This window comes from Elephantulus edwardii, unplaced genomic scaffold, assembly GCF_000299155.1.
Source record: "Elephantulus edwardii isolate Elephantulus edwardi_28Jun2011 unplaced genomic scaffold, EleEdw1.0 scaffold00006, whole genome shotgun sequence".
Taxonomy (NCBI): Eukaryota; Metazoa; Chordata; class Mammalia; order Macroscelidea; family Macroscelididae; genus Elephantulus; species Elephantulus edwardii.
In genome coordinates this window covers 238,912-253,647 of record NW_006399756.1, presented here as the reverse complement: position 1 = coordinate 253,647, position 14,736 = coordinate 238,912, and the positions used below count along the sequence as shown (strand labels likewise).

The 14,736-nt window shown below is 54.1% G+C and overlaps 2 protein-coding genes across 2 annotated transcripts; one reads left to right on the top strand and one right to left on the bottom strand.

The window, feature by feature from the left end:
- MTG1 (mitochondrial ribosome-associated GTPase 1) lies at nucleotides 1-11,913 on the top strand. The gene is made up of 11 exons (XM_006880109.1): nucleotides 1-97; nucleotides 1,337-1,401; nucleotides 4,307-4,411; nucleotides 5,574-5,654; nucleotides 7,553-7,609; nucleotides 7,791-7,881; nucleotides 8,558-8,619; nucleotides 9,610-9,706; nucleotides 10,292-10,373; nucleotides 10,970-11,082; nucleotides 11,798-11,913. Exons 1-11 carry the CDS (start codon nucleotides 1-3, stop codon nucleotides 11,911-11,913), a joined length of 966 nt encoding a protein of 321 aa, XP_006880171.1.
- A 2,285-nt stretch (nucleotides 11,914-14,198) lies between these two features.
- SPRN (shadow of prion protein homolog (zebrafish)) lies at nucleotides 14,199-14,639 on the bottom strand. Its single transcript, XM_006880108.1, has one exon. It carries the CDS (start codon nucleotides 14,637-14,639, stop codon nucleotides 14,199-14,201), a length of 441 nt encoding a protein of 146 aa, XP_006880170.1.
- Nucleotides 14,640-14,736: the final 97 nt, after the last annotated feature.

The following is a 14,736-nucleotide window of genomic DNA, read 5'->3' as shown; positions in this document are numbered from 1 at the left end:
ATGCGGCTCGCTCAGCGCGCACTGGCCGCCTGGCGGGAGCAGTTCCCCGTGATCGGCCGGGAGGTGGCTCGTTGGTTCCCGGGCCACATGGCCAAGGGTGAGGAGTGTGCCGTGCTCTTCTGGGACGCGCGGCGGAAGCTTGGCGGAGTCGGGCGGGATTTGACATGTGTGGTCCTGGTTCCTTTTCTCCCCCGGGCTTCCGTGGCCCGTGGGCAGCGCCTCTTCCCTGGCGCAGTGCTCGGCTCTGGCTGCTGGCTGGGATCTAGTACTGCGGCGGCTCCAGGCCACAGCCCTGGTCACTCTGGAATGTCGACCCGAATTCTGGTCGCGAACCTCTGACCCGCAGGACCGCCAGCTCACGGACTGAGTTGGCAGGTGGGGTGTGTCTACCCTAACTGTACTCGAATGCCTTCTGCCGGTGGCCCTGCACCTGTTTTGGAAGCTGTCAAGCCGTCCTCGGGGCCGTGACAATTGGGGGGCCTTGCTAGGCTTGTCCTCGGGTGCCTGGGCAGCTCCGACGGCGAGCATTGGACGCTCACCCGTTCATGCTGCCTAGTGTATCTAATTCCCTAACTAGGCCTTGGAGAGTAGAAGGGTGGATGTGAAAGCACTTTTCAAACTGCGAAGTAGCTGTTCGTATTGCCCTGAAACCTTTACAACATATCTGGAATCATGCTGGGAGTTTCTTAACGTTTTCTGTCAAAAACCTGACCAGAGACTTGTAAGACTTCTCACTGCACTCACCCTCCCAACCCTCTCCCCACTTAGGACACTCTGATTGTTGCAGCCGCATCCCCGCCCACTCCCCGGCTTTGTGCTAATAGTCTCTATGGTGGAGCTTACCAGAAGAACAAGGGTTTGGCTGCACAGCAACAGGCCCAGGTGGTATTTCCTTGTATCTGAGGACCTTCTTGCCAGGTGCCTGAGGTGTCTGTCCTTAAGGACTGAATTACCATGTTGGACATGACGAGGAGGAATGCTGTGATTGTTGTGTGTGGTTGCTGGGTAGGAGGAGTTATGCTTGATGCTGGAGGTGTGGGAGACACTGGTGAGTGAATGGTCAGGACTTGGTCATCATCATCCTTTCCATAATAGACCAGATTCAAAGACCCTTGGCAGTTAAAACCACCCCTCACCCCCTGGTGTCAGGAGGGAAGAATGGCTTTGTGGATGAAGCTTCATCCTGTGACCTCTCCAGGCCAGAGGCTGTTTCTAGCTGCTGCTCTGGCCTGTCTGTCTCAGTTGTTTTTGGTGGAGCGCAGTTTTTGGTGGTCTGTTGACAGCAAGTCTGCCATCACTGCCAGGCCCTCTTTCTTCGATGACTCTTCTCTTTCAGGACTGAAGAAGATGCAGAGCAGGCTCAAGCTGGTGGACTGTATCATTGAGGTCCACGATGCCCGGATATCCTTTCGGGGGGGGGGGGGCTTGTATTGCTGGGAGGTAGAAGCTTCCTGGCTGTTGCTTCTCCCCATTCCCTTCCATCTAGTGATCTTGGTTCAGTGGGAGGCCTGAGACCCATGTCAGTAATTGACATTCAAAGGACTGGGTCTCACCTGGAACTGTACATAGTATTACCTGGGACCATATAAATCAGCATTTCGGGCACAGTTTGGGCATTATCTTTAAATCAGAATTTCCTGTCTGGTCTGGATATTTTATGTCTTTGAAGTTTCCCATTGATGCCTAAGTCGAATTTTCTGTACAGTGTGCCTAAGGCTTCAAATCTGCTCTAGCTGCAGGGCTTGAGACTTCCTCTGTCCCTACTGGCTAATGGGGCTTCCTCTTTGCTCTAGGAATAATCAGTGAGATGTAGTGTTGTGGCCTGGGTTTTGTAGAGCAAACCCAAGGAAGCATAACAATGTATGAACTTGCCATTGAGTTGGTTCTGACTCTTGGGAGCTCTCCATTGGGTTTCCAGGAGGATACTGCCCATCTTTCTCCCTCGGAGCCACTGGTGGTTCTGACTACCAGAGAAACTCGGCTTTTGGGCTAATAGCACAACTCTCCACAGATGAAGCCACAAGAGTCCTCCTGCCTTCTTTCATTTCTGTATAATTATAGAGAGATTTATCTCAACAAACAGCTTAATTCCCTAGCAGATGTTGGCAAAGGATCAGTCCTCAGGATGGAGGTGTCTTAGGAATCTGATGAGTCCAAGGTCACCAGGCAGAGTTGCAGACTGCGAACTTGGGAGGCTAACAAGTTGGATGTAGGATTGGACAGAGAGTCCATGCGAGGCAGGTCACAACCCTGAGGAGACTTCCCTTGTCAGTGCTAATCACGCCTCTAATCCTGCCCTGTTAATATCATAGAGATTAAGATTTACAACACATAGGAGCCTTGCATTCCCTGAGAGTCAGCCACAGGGACACGCTAGTGACTATCACATGGGCTTTGTTTCACATGTGTGCACTTTGCAGATAGTGACAGAGGCACAGGAACAGGCACATTTGACCTCTGTAAGCTCCACAGAGAGGAACAGTCCCCATCAACAGCATCCACAATACAAGAGTAAGTCTCCTGAGATCAGACATGACCCGCATGCTTCCACATCTAATTCCAACACCAGTCGTACTGTATTACTACTGGCTCAGAAGTCCACTGCAAGGACTACACAGACCTCACAGAACCAGACTCACAGTTACAGGGTTTATTAAGGAAGTTATCAGGTTATGGTTGAAGTTGGCATAGGCTACAATTCTTCAGTCAACAGCTTCTCAAGCTGCTTGCGGGCCCATTGAAGTTCAGCCTCATGGTCAGCTTGCTTTTTTGTACCGTAGAGTCGGAACCGATGCATTACTGACCCTTTGGCGGATTTTCAGAGGCAGTTGTTTGAATGGGAGGAGATTGCCCATCCTTCTCCCACAGAGCATCTGGTGGCCTCGAACCGTTTGCCTTGGGGATTGCAGTGCAGCTACTTCCCACTAGGCCACCGGAGCTCCTGCTTAGTCATTCTAATTATGGAATCTCCCTCTAGTACTCCAGCAACCTTGGGTGAAGCCCTGGCTCTGGCAGTGTAGGGCAGCAGTCCCAGTCAGCCGTCTCCTGCTGGTGTCTGGTTTTCTGCTGTAGCTCCTGTTGCTTTTGCGTAGGGCCTGGTTTGGTGCAGGGACCTCTGGCTCTGAAGGACACATGGTGCCTTCTCTGCAGCTTCCTTGCTGACAGTGAGATGCTCATCTTCTGCTCCTGAACGTGCTCAGTTTAACCCTGATAGCCAGTCCCCTTCTGGAAAGGCTTATTCCTGCCTTGCCACATGGTTTTGTTTCTGGTCCTGTGCAGCCTATGCTCAGCCCAGAGGATCCTTGGAAAGGGGAACCATGAGTCAGAACCTTTAGATTGCTGGCCTTTATCCGGAGAGCAGGGAGCCCGCTTTTTGTTTCTAAAGCTTGTGATGTGCAGTGAGAAGAGGTTTCCTGGCTGTGATGTCACTTGGCCATGTCTTGTGCTGGTGTTAACTGTAAGATTTACGTCTGACTTAGAAGTGACAGCACACAGACTAGAGGGCGTTTCTCTCTTGCCCTCAGCCCATTGAGGTCCTGAGAACCCTGGTGGCCTCTGCTCTGTCCAGGAAGAAGGGTCAGAGACTTTGGTGCTTTCATTTGGAGGTGGTTGATGTCAGGGAGGAAGTATGAATTTTTACAAAGTTCCTTAACTGTGTGATATGAGATGCTGCCTATTACAGGGTACCTAGACGGGCCCTACCTGAGATGACAGTCTTAGAGTCAGTGGGGGAGGAGAGACCAGAAGCACTGAGGACCCTTCTGTCTGTGTGGTTGTCACACTCAGTAGGGTGGACTCTGAGTCTGGCTGAGAAATGGGGATGGAGGTGTGGCCTGAGGTGTGATGGTGTGAGTGTGACCCAGTTTAGGAGGCTCTCTGAGAGTAGATGCACCACTGTGTTTCGCTGGGATCCACCGGTCCCCCGCTGTCATGGAGGTGACTGGCCATCAGGCTGCACATCAGCTCCTCCTCACTGTCTGTAGGCATGTGCTGAGCTGCACTTGGAGGCAGTCAGAGCTCATCACAGAACCTCTGAGTTTCTGCCTGTCGCCGCCAACATCACTGTCTGAGAAGCTATGATGGCCATTCACCTGTCCACCTACAAGAGACAGGCTGGGACCTGGCATGAGTCAGGAGAGGTCACATTCTCTGCCCCAGGAGGCCTCTCTGGGTGTGTTCTTGGCCACCTCAGCCTGGTCTCAGCCCTGGTCAGACATTTCCAAGGTAGTGCCTGACTGCATGGCCATAGGCGAGGCCAAGCAATGGCAGGTGACATTTCACAGGAATTGTGCCTTAATGTTGTCACATCCCACTTTCGGGCCGCAACCCCCTGTTTCGGGAAACCCTTGGCCTCAAGCCTCACCTGCTTGTCCTCAACAAGATGGACCTAGCAGACCTCACGGAGCAGAAGGTGAGAGCCTTCACACAGCAGATGGTGCCCTCAGCTGCCTGCACCTCCTGTGTTCTCAGCATCCTTCACACATGGTGTCTGGACCCCCACCTGGCAGAAGCATCTCAGCACTGCTCCTCCAGCTGCACATGTCTCCTCCCTGCGAGTTGGTGTCCACTCAGAGGGCAGGCCAGGCTGCAGGGCCTGGGACAGGATCTGTGTGCAGCAGATGAGCTCCATAAGCGGGAACCACTGTCCAGTCTGGCCACGCAGGCCATGGGCATCACTGTGACTCCCATGGCTGAGGGGCTGCCATTGTTCATTCATTAGCTGGATTGCTGGCATCCGTTCCTGTGGGTGCAGTACTAGGCAGGCTGGCTCGGGCCCCTGAGGTCCAGGCTTACTTGCCTGGCAGCCATTTAGATTCCTGAGGAGACCCGTGCCCATGCTGCCTGCCTTCCACACCTTGAGGGCTGCCAGTTTATCTCTTCTTACAAAGTAAGAGGTGAGATCCAGGCAAGAGGTGGGTCTCCTAGATCAGGCAGCTGTCCAGTGACAGAGTCGGTACCTGGGACCAGCGTTGGATGTTCTCTGTATGTCCAGGCTAAAGAGGCTTAAGGCATCTTAATTTTGAAGAGTGTCTCAAATGAAAGGTGACTAGATCTGTGTTCTCACAGCTCTTGGTCAGACCTCCCTCTGGTTACAGCAGCAACATGTCTCAGGTGATACAGTGCTTTGTGTTTCATTAGTGAGGTTTCCAGGGGAGCCTTGTTCCCTGGGAGGCTGTAGACAGTGCAGCTACAACAGTGGTTCTCCATGCATGTCCACAGATACCACACTGGTCCACCACTTGTGTCCACAGATGTCATGCTCCCCTGAGGACAGGTTGGTGGTGGTCTACCGCCCTGCCCCCAAGGACAGGCTAGAGATGTTTGACCACACCCCTGAGGACAGGATGTGCCCTCTCATGCATGTGCACAGATGGCATGCAGGAATAGGTTCTGGCATGACAAGCACTTTTGGTCTCTTGTGTACCTGAGACCTTGTGGGTTTAGTGTGTGTGGCTGGCAGGTAAGCTGCCGGGGCCTCCTCAAGGTACATGTCAGGGCTGGACAGCCCTGGGGCCACACTGCTTCCATGGCTTTATTTCTTATTTGAAATAGGAGTGTTTCACCTCTTTCAGAAAATCCTACAGCGCTTAGAAGAGGAAGGATTGAAGAATGTCGTTTTCACCAACTGTGTGAAGGATGAGAATGTTAATCAGGTGGGTCTTTTCTACTCCGTCTGATGCCCCTGCTGCCTTCCATGGTGACACATTGTGAGGAGCCAGTGGGGGTGTGGGGCTGTGCAGTGGCTGGGGCAGGACACTGGCCACTGTGTTCTGAGCCATGAGCAAAAGGCGTTTTGGGGTGTCCAGTGCTGCAGACTTGGACAAGTTGGTAAGTATCTGCACTAGAGCTGCCACAGTCACTACTGCACTTGGGGAGATTGCCCTGCTTGTCATGGGGGTGGGTGGCTGACATGGTGACCCGACCAGTCCCAGTGTCAGTGTCAGCACTGGGGACAGAGCACAGGTGCCTGGTGCTAGAATGCTCCATTGAAGGAGGTCAGTCTCATGCCTAGAGGGATGTCATTGGCTGTTGTATTGACTAAGAAGTAGGCAGGGGAACTTAAGATGTTCACAGTCCCTACTCTGAGGTGGCAGGAAAGAGCACCTGAGCTAGAACATGTTTGTGTCTCCTGCTGTGTATGTGTCCTGGTGGGGACATGTGTCTCTTTTGGGGTCTGTGTGTGTATGTGTGTCCTGGTATGTGTGGTGTATGTGCATTGGGGTGTGTATGTCTTGGTGGGACTATCTGTCTTGATGTCCTGCTGTGTGTTGTCTCCTGGTAGGGGGTGTCTGTCTTGGTGTGTGTATGCCAGTCCAGGTGTGTATGTTTGTTCTGGTGGGAGAGTGTATGTGTCTGTCTCCTAGTTTGTATATGTCAGTCCTGGTGTGTCTTTTTTTAAAAATTATTATTATTATTATTATTTTTTAATTTTTTTTTCAATTTTAATGAAAGTTTATAGAGAACTTGAATTTCCATTCATACATTGTTGCATATTTTCCTTCCTGCCCACCCTTCACCCCCCAGTTTCTCTTTGGGGGAGGAAAAAAAAGTCTTTGATTGTACAGTTTCTCCCCCAGTCCACTTTACTGTGCAGCTCTTATTATGGACTGTTATGATACAAATAATACCTAATCATGTATTCCTTTTAAGCAGTTCTTTCCCTCCTCTGTTTAAATGCAGTGTACATTATTTATCTCCTCTTTTCTTAGTCTACCCCAAACCCTGATGTCAGTCCTGTTTTGTAACAGTAGCTTTATGCAGTATTTGTGCTTTTATGACTGAGATGTTTCACTCAGCCTAATGTCCTCCAGGGCCACCCATTTTGTATACTATTTCATTAATTATTTTTCAGTGCTGCGTACTATTCCATTGTGTGCCTATACCACAGCTTCTCTGTCCATTCATTTGTGGATGGGCACTTGGGTTGTTTCCATCTCTTTGCTATTGTAAACAATGCAGCAATAAACATAGGTGTGCATATATCTGTTTGAGTGGCAGTTCTGATTTTGTTAGGGTATATTCCTCGTGATGGAATTGCTGGGTCAAATGATGGTTTTATTTCCAACTTTTTGAGGAAGCGCCCTACTGCCTTCCATGGTGGTTGCACCATTTTACACTCCCACCAACAGTGAATAAGGGTTCCAGTGTCTCCACAACCCTGCCAGCATTTGTTGTTTGCTGCTCTGTTGAATTTTGCTATTCTTACTGGGTGAGATGATATCTCATAGTTGTTTTGATTTGCATCTCTCTTAAAGCTAGGGACTTTGGACATTTCTTCATGTTTGTTCGCCGTCTGAATGTTTTCTTCGGTGAAGTGTCCTAGTGTGTGTCTTGCTGTGTGTGTCTGTCCTGTTGTGTACATGTCTGTCCTGGTGAGAGTGTGTGTGTGTGTCCTGCTGTGTGTGTCTGTCCTGATTGGAATGTGTGTATGTCCTGCTGTGTGTGTCTGTCCTGATTGGAATGTGTGTATGTCCTGCTGTGTGTGTCTGTCCTGGTAGGAGTGAGTGTGTGTGTCTCTGACCGGTTGTGTCGGCTGTGTGTTTTGTCACAGATCATCCCGATGGTCATGGAGTTGATTGCGAGCAGCTCTCGCTATCACCGAGGTGAGGTGAGTTTGGAGGTGCACACTGGGAAGTGAGAATATTGTTGGTTACCTGTCCCTCCTGCTGCTTGAAGACTCAACAGGAAGGGCTGGGACTGTACCCCCAAGAGTGCAGTGCTTCTTAGAGGTCTTGGGTGGGCCTGGAGTCTTGGTGTGGGACTGTGACCTGCTCTGCTGGCCCCTACAGAACCTGGAGTACTGCATGATGGTCATCGGGATTCCCAACGTGGGCAAGTCCTCCCTCATCAACTCCATCAGGAGGCTGCATCTCAGGAAAGGTCCTGGGAGCCCCGGTTGTGGGAGGGGTGTTAGGGAGCACCTCTAAGCCTCTGGGTTGTCCTTGTGTCTCCCCACTTCCCAGTCTCATTTGGATGCTGCTTTCTCTGTTAAGCCCTGTGCTGAGACCTTCTGATTTTGGGGGATTTTGTTTTCTCACGTGTTTAAATCCCTCTGATTCAGGTCAGTCAGTGTCATAACAGATCAGGCCTGTTAGGAGGTATCACCTCCCAGCAGTGACCCTGGGAGCTGCACCATCCTTAGACATCTAGCTCGGAGGCAGGGCGTGTCACACTGCGTGATTGCTTTCGACCACTTTCTCTACCTCTGTATGGAGCAGTCCCTCCTGCAGGCATCCCACCCGGGTCCCAAGCAGAGACAGGCCTGGTCTGCCCAGCGGTCCTGTGCTGTAGCTGAGCTGCATGGCCTGTGTCTGAGATGTAGGCTCTGTCTGGCCTCAGCCTCTTTGGGAAGTGACCATGTGGAGGGCGGTCCTGCCTGGGTCCTAGATGGTGAGCCCGGGTACTGTGGAGGTTCGCAGAGCTGTGGACACCACTTGTGTGAGCTGGTCTTTGGGGGTGTTCAGGGACCTTAGTGTCTGAGGGCCCCACATATGCTCTGTTAATGCTGCTATGGTGCTGTGGCTGGCCTGCACCTGACGGTCTCTTTATCCTGCAGGAAAAGCCACCAGGGTGGGTGGTCAGCCTGGTGTCACCAGAGCTGTGATGTCCAGAATTCAGGTACACATTGGGTAGGAGGCTGGGCCATCCATTCCCTGCGCCTGCTCTTCCCCATCCATTCCCTGTCCACTCCCCACCTACCCGCACTTCTACGTCCTGCCCATTCCCTGTCTGCTCCCCACCATCATCTGTCTACACTCAGAGCTCTGTCTACACGCTGTCCACTCCCCCATCTCCTGTGTCATTCACTCTCCTGTCCACACCCCAGTCCACACCCATCTACTACCCTGTCCCCCTCCTCCACTCCCCCATCCACACCCTATCTGCTCCATTTGCTATCCCATCCACTGCCCTCTTCTGTGCCCCTGTGCATGACCTATTTCTCCCATCTCTAGCCCCCATCCACTACCCCTCATCAGTGCCCTTCCCCAGGCCCCATTTCCCACCATTAGCCCATCTGCCTTCCTCAGCTACTGCCCCAATACTCACCCCTATCCACTCCCTCATCTACCACCCCGTCCTCCCTCTCCTGTCCACTGCCACTGTCTATGTCCCCATCTGTGCCGCCATCCATTTCCCCATCTACTGCCCCATCTGCCCTGATAACTAGTCCATCCACCGTCCACAGTCTCCATTCCCACCCGCTCTGGTGAGCCTGGAGCTTGGCACAATTGTACATATCAGGTTGGGTTCTTCTCTGAGCCTGGGATACCTAGCAGGACCCCCTGAAGCCCTCAAGACAAGTGGGTTCAGAGGTGCTCATCTGTCCTGATGACTTGTGCCCACACAGGTTGGGTGAGGGGTCCCCATGTCCTGATGACTGTGCCCACACAGATGGGGTGGGGAGTTCCTCTGTCCTGACGGCTGTGCTCACATAGATGGATGGGAGTCCTGTTCTCATGCCTCTGCTCACCTAGGTGGGGTGGTGGTGTCTCCCTGTTCTGATGGCTTTGCTCACACAAGTATGGTAGGGGGATCCCCTCGTCCTGATGGCTGTGCCTACGCTGGTGGGGTGGGGGATGCCCTGTCCTCATAGCTTTGCCAACACAGGTATGTGAACGGCCTCTTGTCTTCCTGCTGGACACTCCTGGGGTGCTGACCCCTCGGATTGAGAGTGTGGAGATGGGCCTGAAGCTGGCTCTATGTGGTGAGCTGCTCCCAAAGTCTCCCTTCAGGACAATGACTTGTGATGTGGTGTGGAATCCCAGGACCTCTGCCCTGGCTGTGGCCTGTGGGCTTCTCAGTCTGGTGTTGGCAATAGCTTTCAGCTTGCACCAGCACCCCATAGATGCCCCCTTGTCTTCATGCCACCTCGGAGACCAGGCCTATGCCCTGTGCATTGATCAGTAGAGTGGCTAGGAGGGCAAGAGTACGGTGTCACCCTCCACATGGCCAGTGTCAGTGGTGTCAGGCTGGTCAGAGGGCTGCCTGGGGGATAGCAGGGTGCATGGGCTGGGTTGAAGGGTACACTGCAGACAGTGGGCTCATGGGCTGTGCTGAGGGGTGCCTGGAGGACAGCAGGGTGCATACGCTGGGCCCAGGGGTGTACTGAGGACAGTTGGTCCATGAACTGGGTTGAGAAGTGCACTGGGGGTAGGAGGTGCCTAGAAGGCAGCAGGGTTCATAGGCTGGGCTGAGGGGTTCATAGGCTGGGCTGAGGGGTGCATGGCTGCAGAAGAGGTGTTGCGGGCACGGCCATGAAGCTCACTGCAGTGCCACGTGGGCTTTGCAGGGACAGTGCTGGATCACTTGGTGGGCGAGGAGACCTTGGCTGACTATCTTCTCTACACCCTTAACAGACACCAGCTCTTCAGGTGAGTGATGCGTGCGAGGCAGGCAGCACATCCTCCCTCCCTCATCTGGGTGATAGTCAAGTCTGCATTTATTTAAAGTTCTGACAAATATGTCCACAACACCCTTGCTCCACCAAGATAGTGAACACCTTCATCATGAGTCAGGTGTCCTGTGCGGTGAGGTGTCTTGTGTTCAGTGACGTGTCCTGCATGTGGTGAGGTGTCTGTGTGCAGTGAGGTGTCCCCTTAGGCATCCCGTGTGAGTTGAGGTGTCTCGTATGTGGTAAGGTGTCCCATGCAGTGAAGTATCCCATGTGAGGTGAGGTGTCTGTATGGTGAGGTGTCCTGTAGGTAGTAAGGTGTCCCCTTACTGAGGTATCCCCTGTGAGGTGAGGTGTCCCCTTGGTGAGGTATCCTGTGTATGGTGAGGTGTCCGCTTCCCACATACACCCCACCCTCACCACAGAGCCCCACCTTCACCCTTATCCCCACCTGCACCCCACCTCCTTCTGCACCCCTCCTGCACCCACACTGCACAGCCTTGCCCCCGCCTGCATCCCACTGTGGTGGTGGCTGTGACCAGAGAGGTCACCTGCTGTGTTTGGCACCCCCTGCAGGTACGTGCAGCACTACAGCCTGGACAGGGCCTGTGATGACATTGAGCATGTGCTCAAGAAGGTGGCCGTGCAGCTAGGCAAGACCCGCAGGGTGACGGTGCTCACGGGCACTGGTGAGTGAGACCTCTGCTTGTAGTGGTGTCCCCCAGGAGGACACAAAGGTGGACACAGGTCTCAGTGGATGAGATCTAAGCTGTCTTCTCATCTTACTGGACTGTGCCTAACTCAGTGGTAAAAGCCATACTCCATCTTCTCCTGCTGTTCCTAGGATCACCTGTCCTCTCCTTTCTGGTCCTGGGGTCCCTATTTCTATCCCCTCCAATCCTGAGGTCCCTCATCCTCCCCCACAGTCCTGGAGTTCCCCAATCCAATCCTGGGGTCTTGTGTCCTCTCTGATCCTGGGGTACCCATCTCCCATTTGTTTCTGGGGTTCTCTATCCTCTCCCCTCTGGTCTTGGGGTGCTCTTTCTTTCCTCTCCAGTCTGGGGTTCCCATTTCTCTGTCCTCTAATCCTGGAGTCCCCCCATTCTCTCCCCTCTGATCCTGGGGTTTCTGATTCTTCTCTGATTCTGGGGTCCTCTGTCCTCTCCATTTCAGTTCTGGAATCCCCCATTCTCTCCAGTCCAGTCCTGGGGTCCCCATCCTTTCCCATCCAAACCTGGGGTCTCCCATCCTCTCCCTTTTGATCCTGGAGTCTTCACATGCCCTGTTCTGTTCTCTTTCTTACTAGTCTTTGAGTCCTTCCAATCCTGGGACCTCCATTTCCCTCTCTCAGTCCTGGGGTCTTTGCACTCTACCCTCTCACCAAATACCCCTTGCCTCCTACAGGGAATGTGAATGTCATGCAGCCCAACTATACTGCGGCGGCTGGTGACTTTCTCCAGGCCTTTCGGAGTGGGCTTCTGGGCCTAGTGATGCTGGACCAAGACGTCCTGGCCTCCTGAACCGATGCAGAACCCTGATGGTCAATGTGGCCCCCCCTGGCCGAGGTTCACATTTGGAACACAGATAGAAGGCATTGGCTGCCTACCTGGGCTGCAGTTCTGTTCCCGGCTGGTCACCAGGTCCCTGCTCAAAGAGACACTGTGCTCTGTTTGCCTGACTTTTCCCCAATCCTGGTCACCTCAGTAATGTGGGGGCCTGGACTTTGGGGACTTCACAAGGGGCACTGACAAGCAGGGCCTGGACTTAGGGGCCTGGGAGGGGATAGAAATTGGGCCAGGGCCTGAACCTCAGGAATTTCAAGGTCAGTGGCCATTCTGAGACATCATGCCAGCCTGGCTGAGGTGGGACCTTGCCCTTGGGACAGCAGCCTTGCCCAGTGCAGGATTTGTTTGTCTGGAATGAATGAAAGCTGACTGAAAAGATGTCTCTGCTGACCCTCATGGACACTCCAAGGTTGTGGGGTCCCCAAAACCCATCTCAGGGACATTGCTAGATTCATGGGCCCGGCTAAAGCCCCTCATACACATGGATGCTGCCAGGGCCCAATAGCTGAAGTCTGATTACCTGCCAGGTGGTTTATTTTCATACCATAAAGCGTGCACATAGACATGTACAGGTGGTTCCCAGAACTATGGCAGAATCAAGGATTGGCTCACCCCTTGTCCCCGTGAGGGTCCTCTCCTGGCTGCACTTGGCTACCAGGTGTCATGAAACGAAGGCAGGAGACCTCCAGCTCCTGTGTGTTGGCACCTGCTGGTTGACCAAGGAGCAGTGGGTCACAGCTGTGTTGGGGCCGAGGATTATCTGCACCTTTGCTTGGAGAGCACACTTGGAAAGGACCAGCGTGGGGCCCGGTGAGGAAAGGCTTTGGGACACTGGAGTGTCAATGCCTCCGCACAGCCCTCCACATCCGGGCACATTTCTCCATCCCACACCAAGTGCAGATGGTCCATGGAGAGTTGGCGTCTGTTTCCCCCTGGTGCCCGACCTGCGGGCGGGAAAGTGAAACCTGTGGTGGCGTCAGTGTGCTTGCAGTCCAGCTGGCATGCCCTGGGCCTTAGGAGTCAAGGGCACTTCCTCCCCTCCTCCAGAAAGAACCCCAGTCTCTGGGTTGCTGTGGTTCATGTGAGGTCGGGTCTGAAGTCCCTGATTGGGTTGGTGCTCACCCCAGGGTTTCCCTTGGCTCTTGGGGAGATGTCCTTTTTCCTGGCAGATGGTTCTGGAAGGGCAAGGGTGTTGGCAGTGTGTTAGCAGGTGGGGGCTGGCAGTGCTGTGTCCCCATCTTTTGAGCAAAATGCTGGTCTGCCCCCTCTTCCATGAGGCTACAGTATGAACTGTGGGAGAGCAGAAGTGGGGACCCTGAAGCACTTGGGGGTGCTGTTCGCCATGCCGGTACCCAAATCTGAGAGCCCAAGGCATGGGCCTTGGGCCTGAGGTGGCCAGGTTGATCTAGGGGCCAGAGCACCGAAGGAGATTGTGTTTTGAGGCTGCAGAAGGCCAATCCTCGGATTGTGTGGTCCAGGAGCGTGCTGGGAGACAGCCATATACCCTGCAGTGGTCCATGGTGTGCTTGCTTGTGCACAGAGGGGCAGGCCCTTCTGAGGGTGCCCCTGGTCTTCCCTCAGCATGCTGGCCAGGTTTCTGTTCTGTCTCCAGTGTCCCTTGGTGTCCAGATGGGCTGTGTTGGTCTCATGCTGCCTTCTGCACAGGCCATACAAGCAGCTTGCTCCTCACCCAGCCTGAGGCCCTAGGGCCCATGTGTCTGACAGGCCAGTGGTTAGTGCTACTGGGCATTCGTCTAGGGCTGTGCCCAGCTAGGGCTCCATGAGAGTTGGCAGCTGCCCTACTTTCAGATGGGGACTCTGGTCCTGGAGGTGACCCTCATGTTCAGAGAAAACGAAGCGAAGTATAACAACAAGACTTGTTTCCACTTGTTGAAATGAAGTGACGCACAAGGAAGAGGTCTGCTCACAGTCTGGGGTGCACCTGGTGTGAGGATGGCCAGCACACAGGTGCGCAGACAAGCTGCAAGGTACCCCGGGCAGACTTGCCCATAGAAAGCTCCTGGACCCTCTGTAGTGGGCAGCTCTGGGAGGTGACTTAGGGACCCTCACAATAAGGGAGATCCTTGCTGAAGAACTCCATGGCCCTGCGGCCCCTAGTCACCCCGGGTGGCTAGGTGGGTGGGAGAGGGGTGGGATGGATGCTCAGTAGAGGCCTGGTAGCCTTTGGTGAGGGTCTGATCTGCAGGTTGGGCACAGTTTGGGAGCTGGCCCATACAGGCCTAGGGTTGCAGCCATGCCAGGGCACCAAAGATGCTACCCAGTAGTAGGCAGAGGTGGGGGCCAGAGTGCACAAGTTGATCGCCTGAAGTCCACGCCCGGTAACTGTAGAAGCCAGTGTCGTTGCCGCCTGGTGCCCAGTCCTCGCCGTCCCTGGGGCCTCGCTGTCTGGGCCCTGCAGCTTGCCAGCCTGCCCCCGCTGCCAGGCCTGCCGCTGCCCCGGCCGCTGCTCCGGCTGCTGCCCCTGCTGCCGCCACTCGCAGGGAAGAGCTGTATCGGGGCGCTGGCTTCACGCGCACCCTTGTGGCCCCGCGGGCTCCACCACGCAGCCCACCCCGTGCACTGCCCCGTGCCCCACCCCGACCACCCTTGGCGGTGCTGCTGTCACAGAGGAAAGCTGCGGCCAACAGCAGTGCCCAGCACGTGGCAGCTGTCCAGTTCATGTTTGGAGCAAAAGCTGTGAGAAGAAGGTGGAGAAAGGCTCAGGGCTGGAGAACAGGGGTCCGACTTACCCTGCGAGGTGAGGCTTCATACCCGGGA

Coding starts and splice junctions, on each gene's coding strand:
- MTG1 (XM_006880109.1), top strand. CDS start 1: ATGCGGCTCGCTCAGCGCGCACTGGCCGCCTGGCGGGAGCAGTTCCCC. Junction 7,610..7,790: donor CTCGCTATCACCGAGGTGAG/GTGAGTTTGGAG, acceptor TGGCCCCTACAG/AACCTGGAGTACTGCATGAT. Junction 9,707..10,291: donor CCTGAAGCTGGCTCTATGTG/GTGAGCTGCTCC, acceptor TGGGCTTTGCAG/GGACAGTGCTGGATCACTTG.
- SPRN (XM_006880108.1), bottom strand. CDS start 14,639: ATGAACTGGACAGCTGCCACGTGCTGGGCACTGCTGTTGGCCGCAGCT.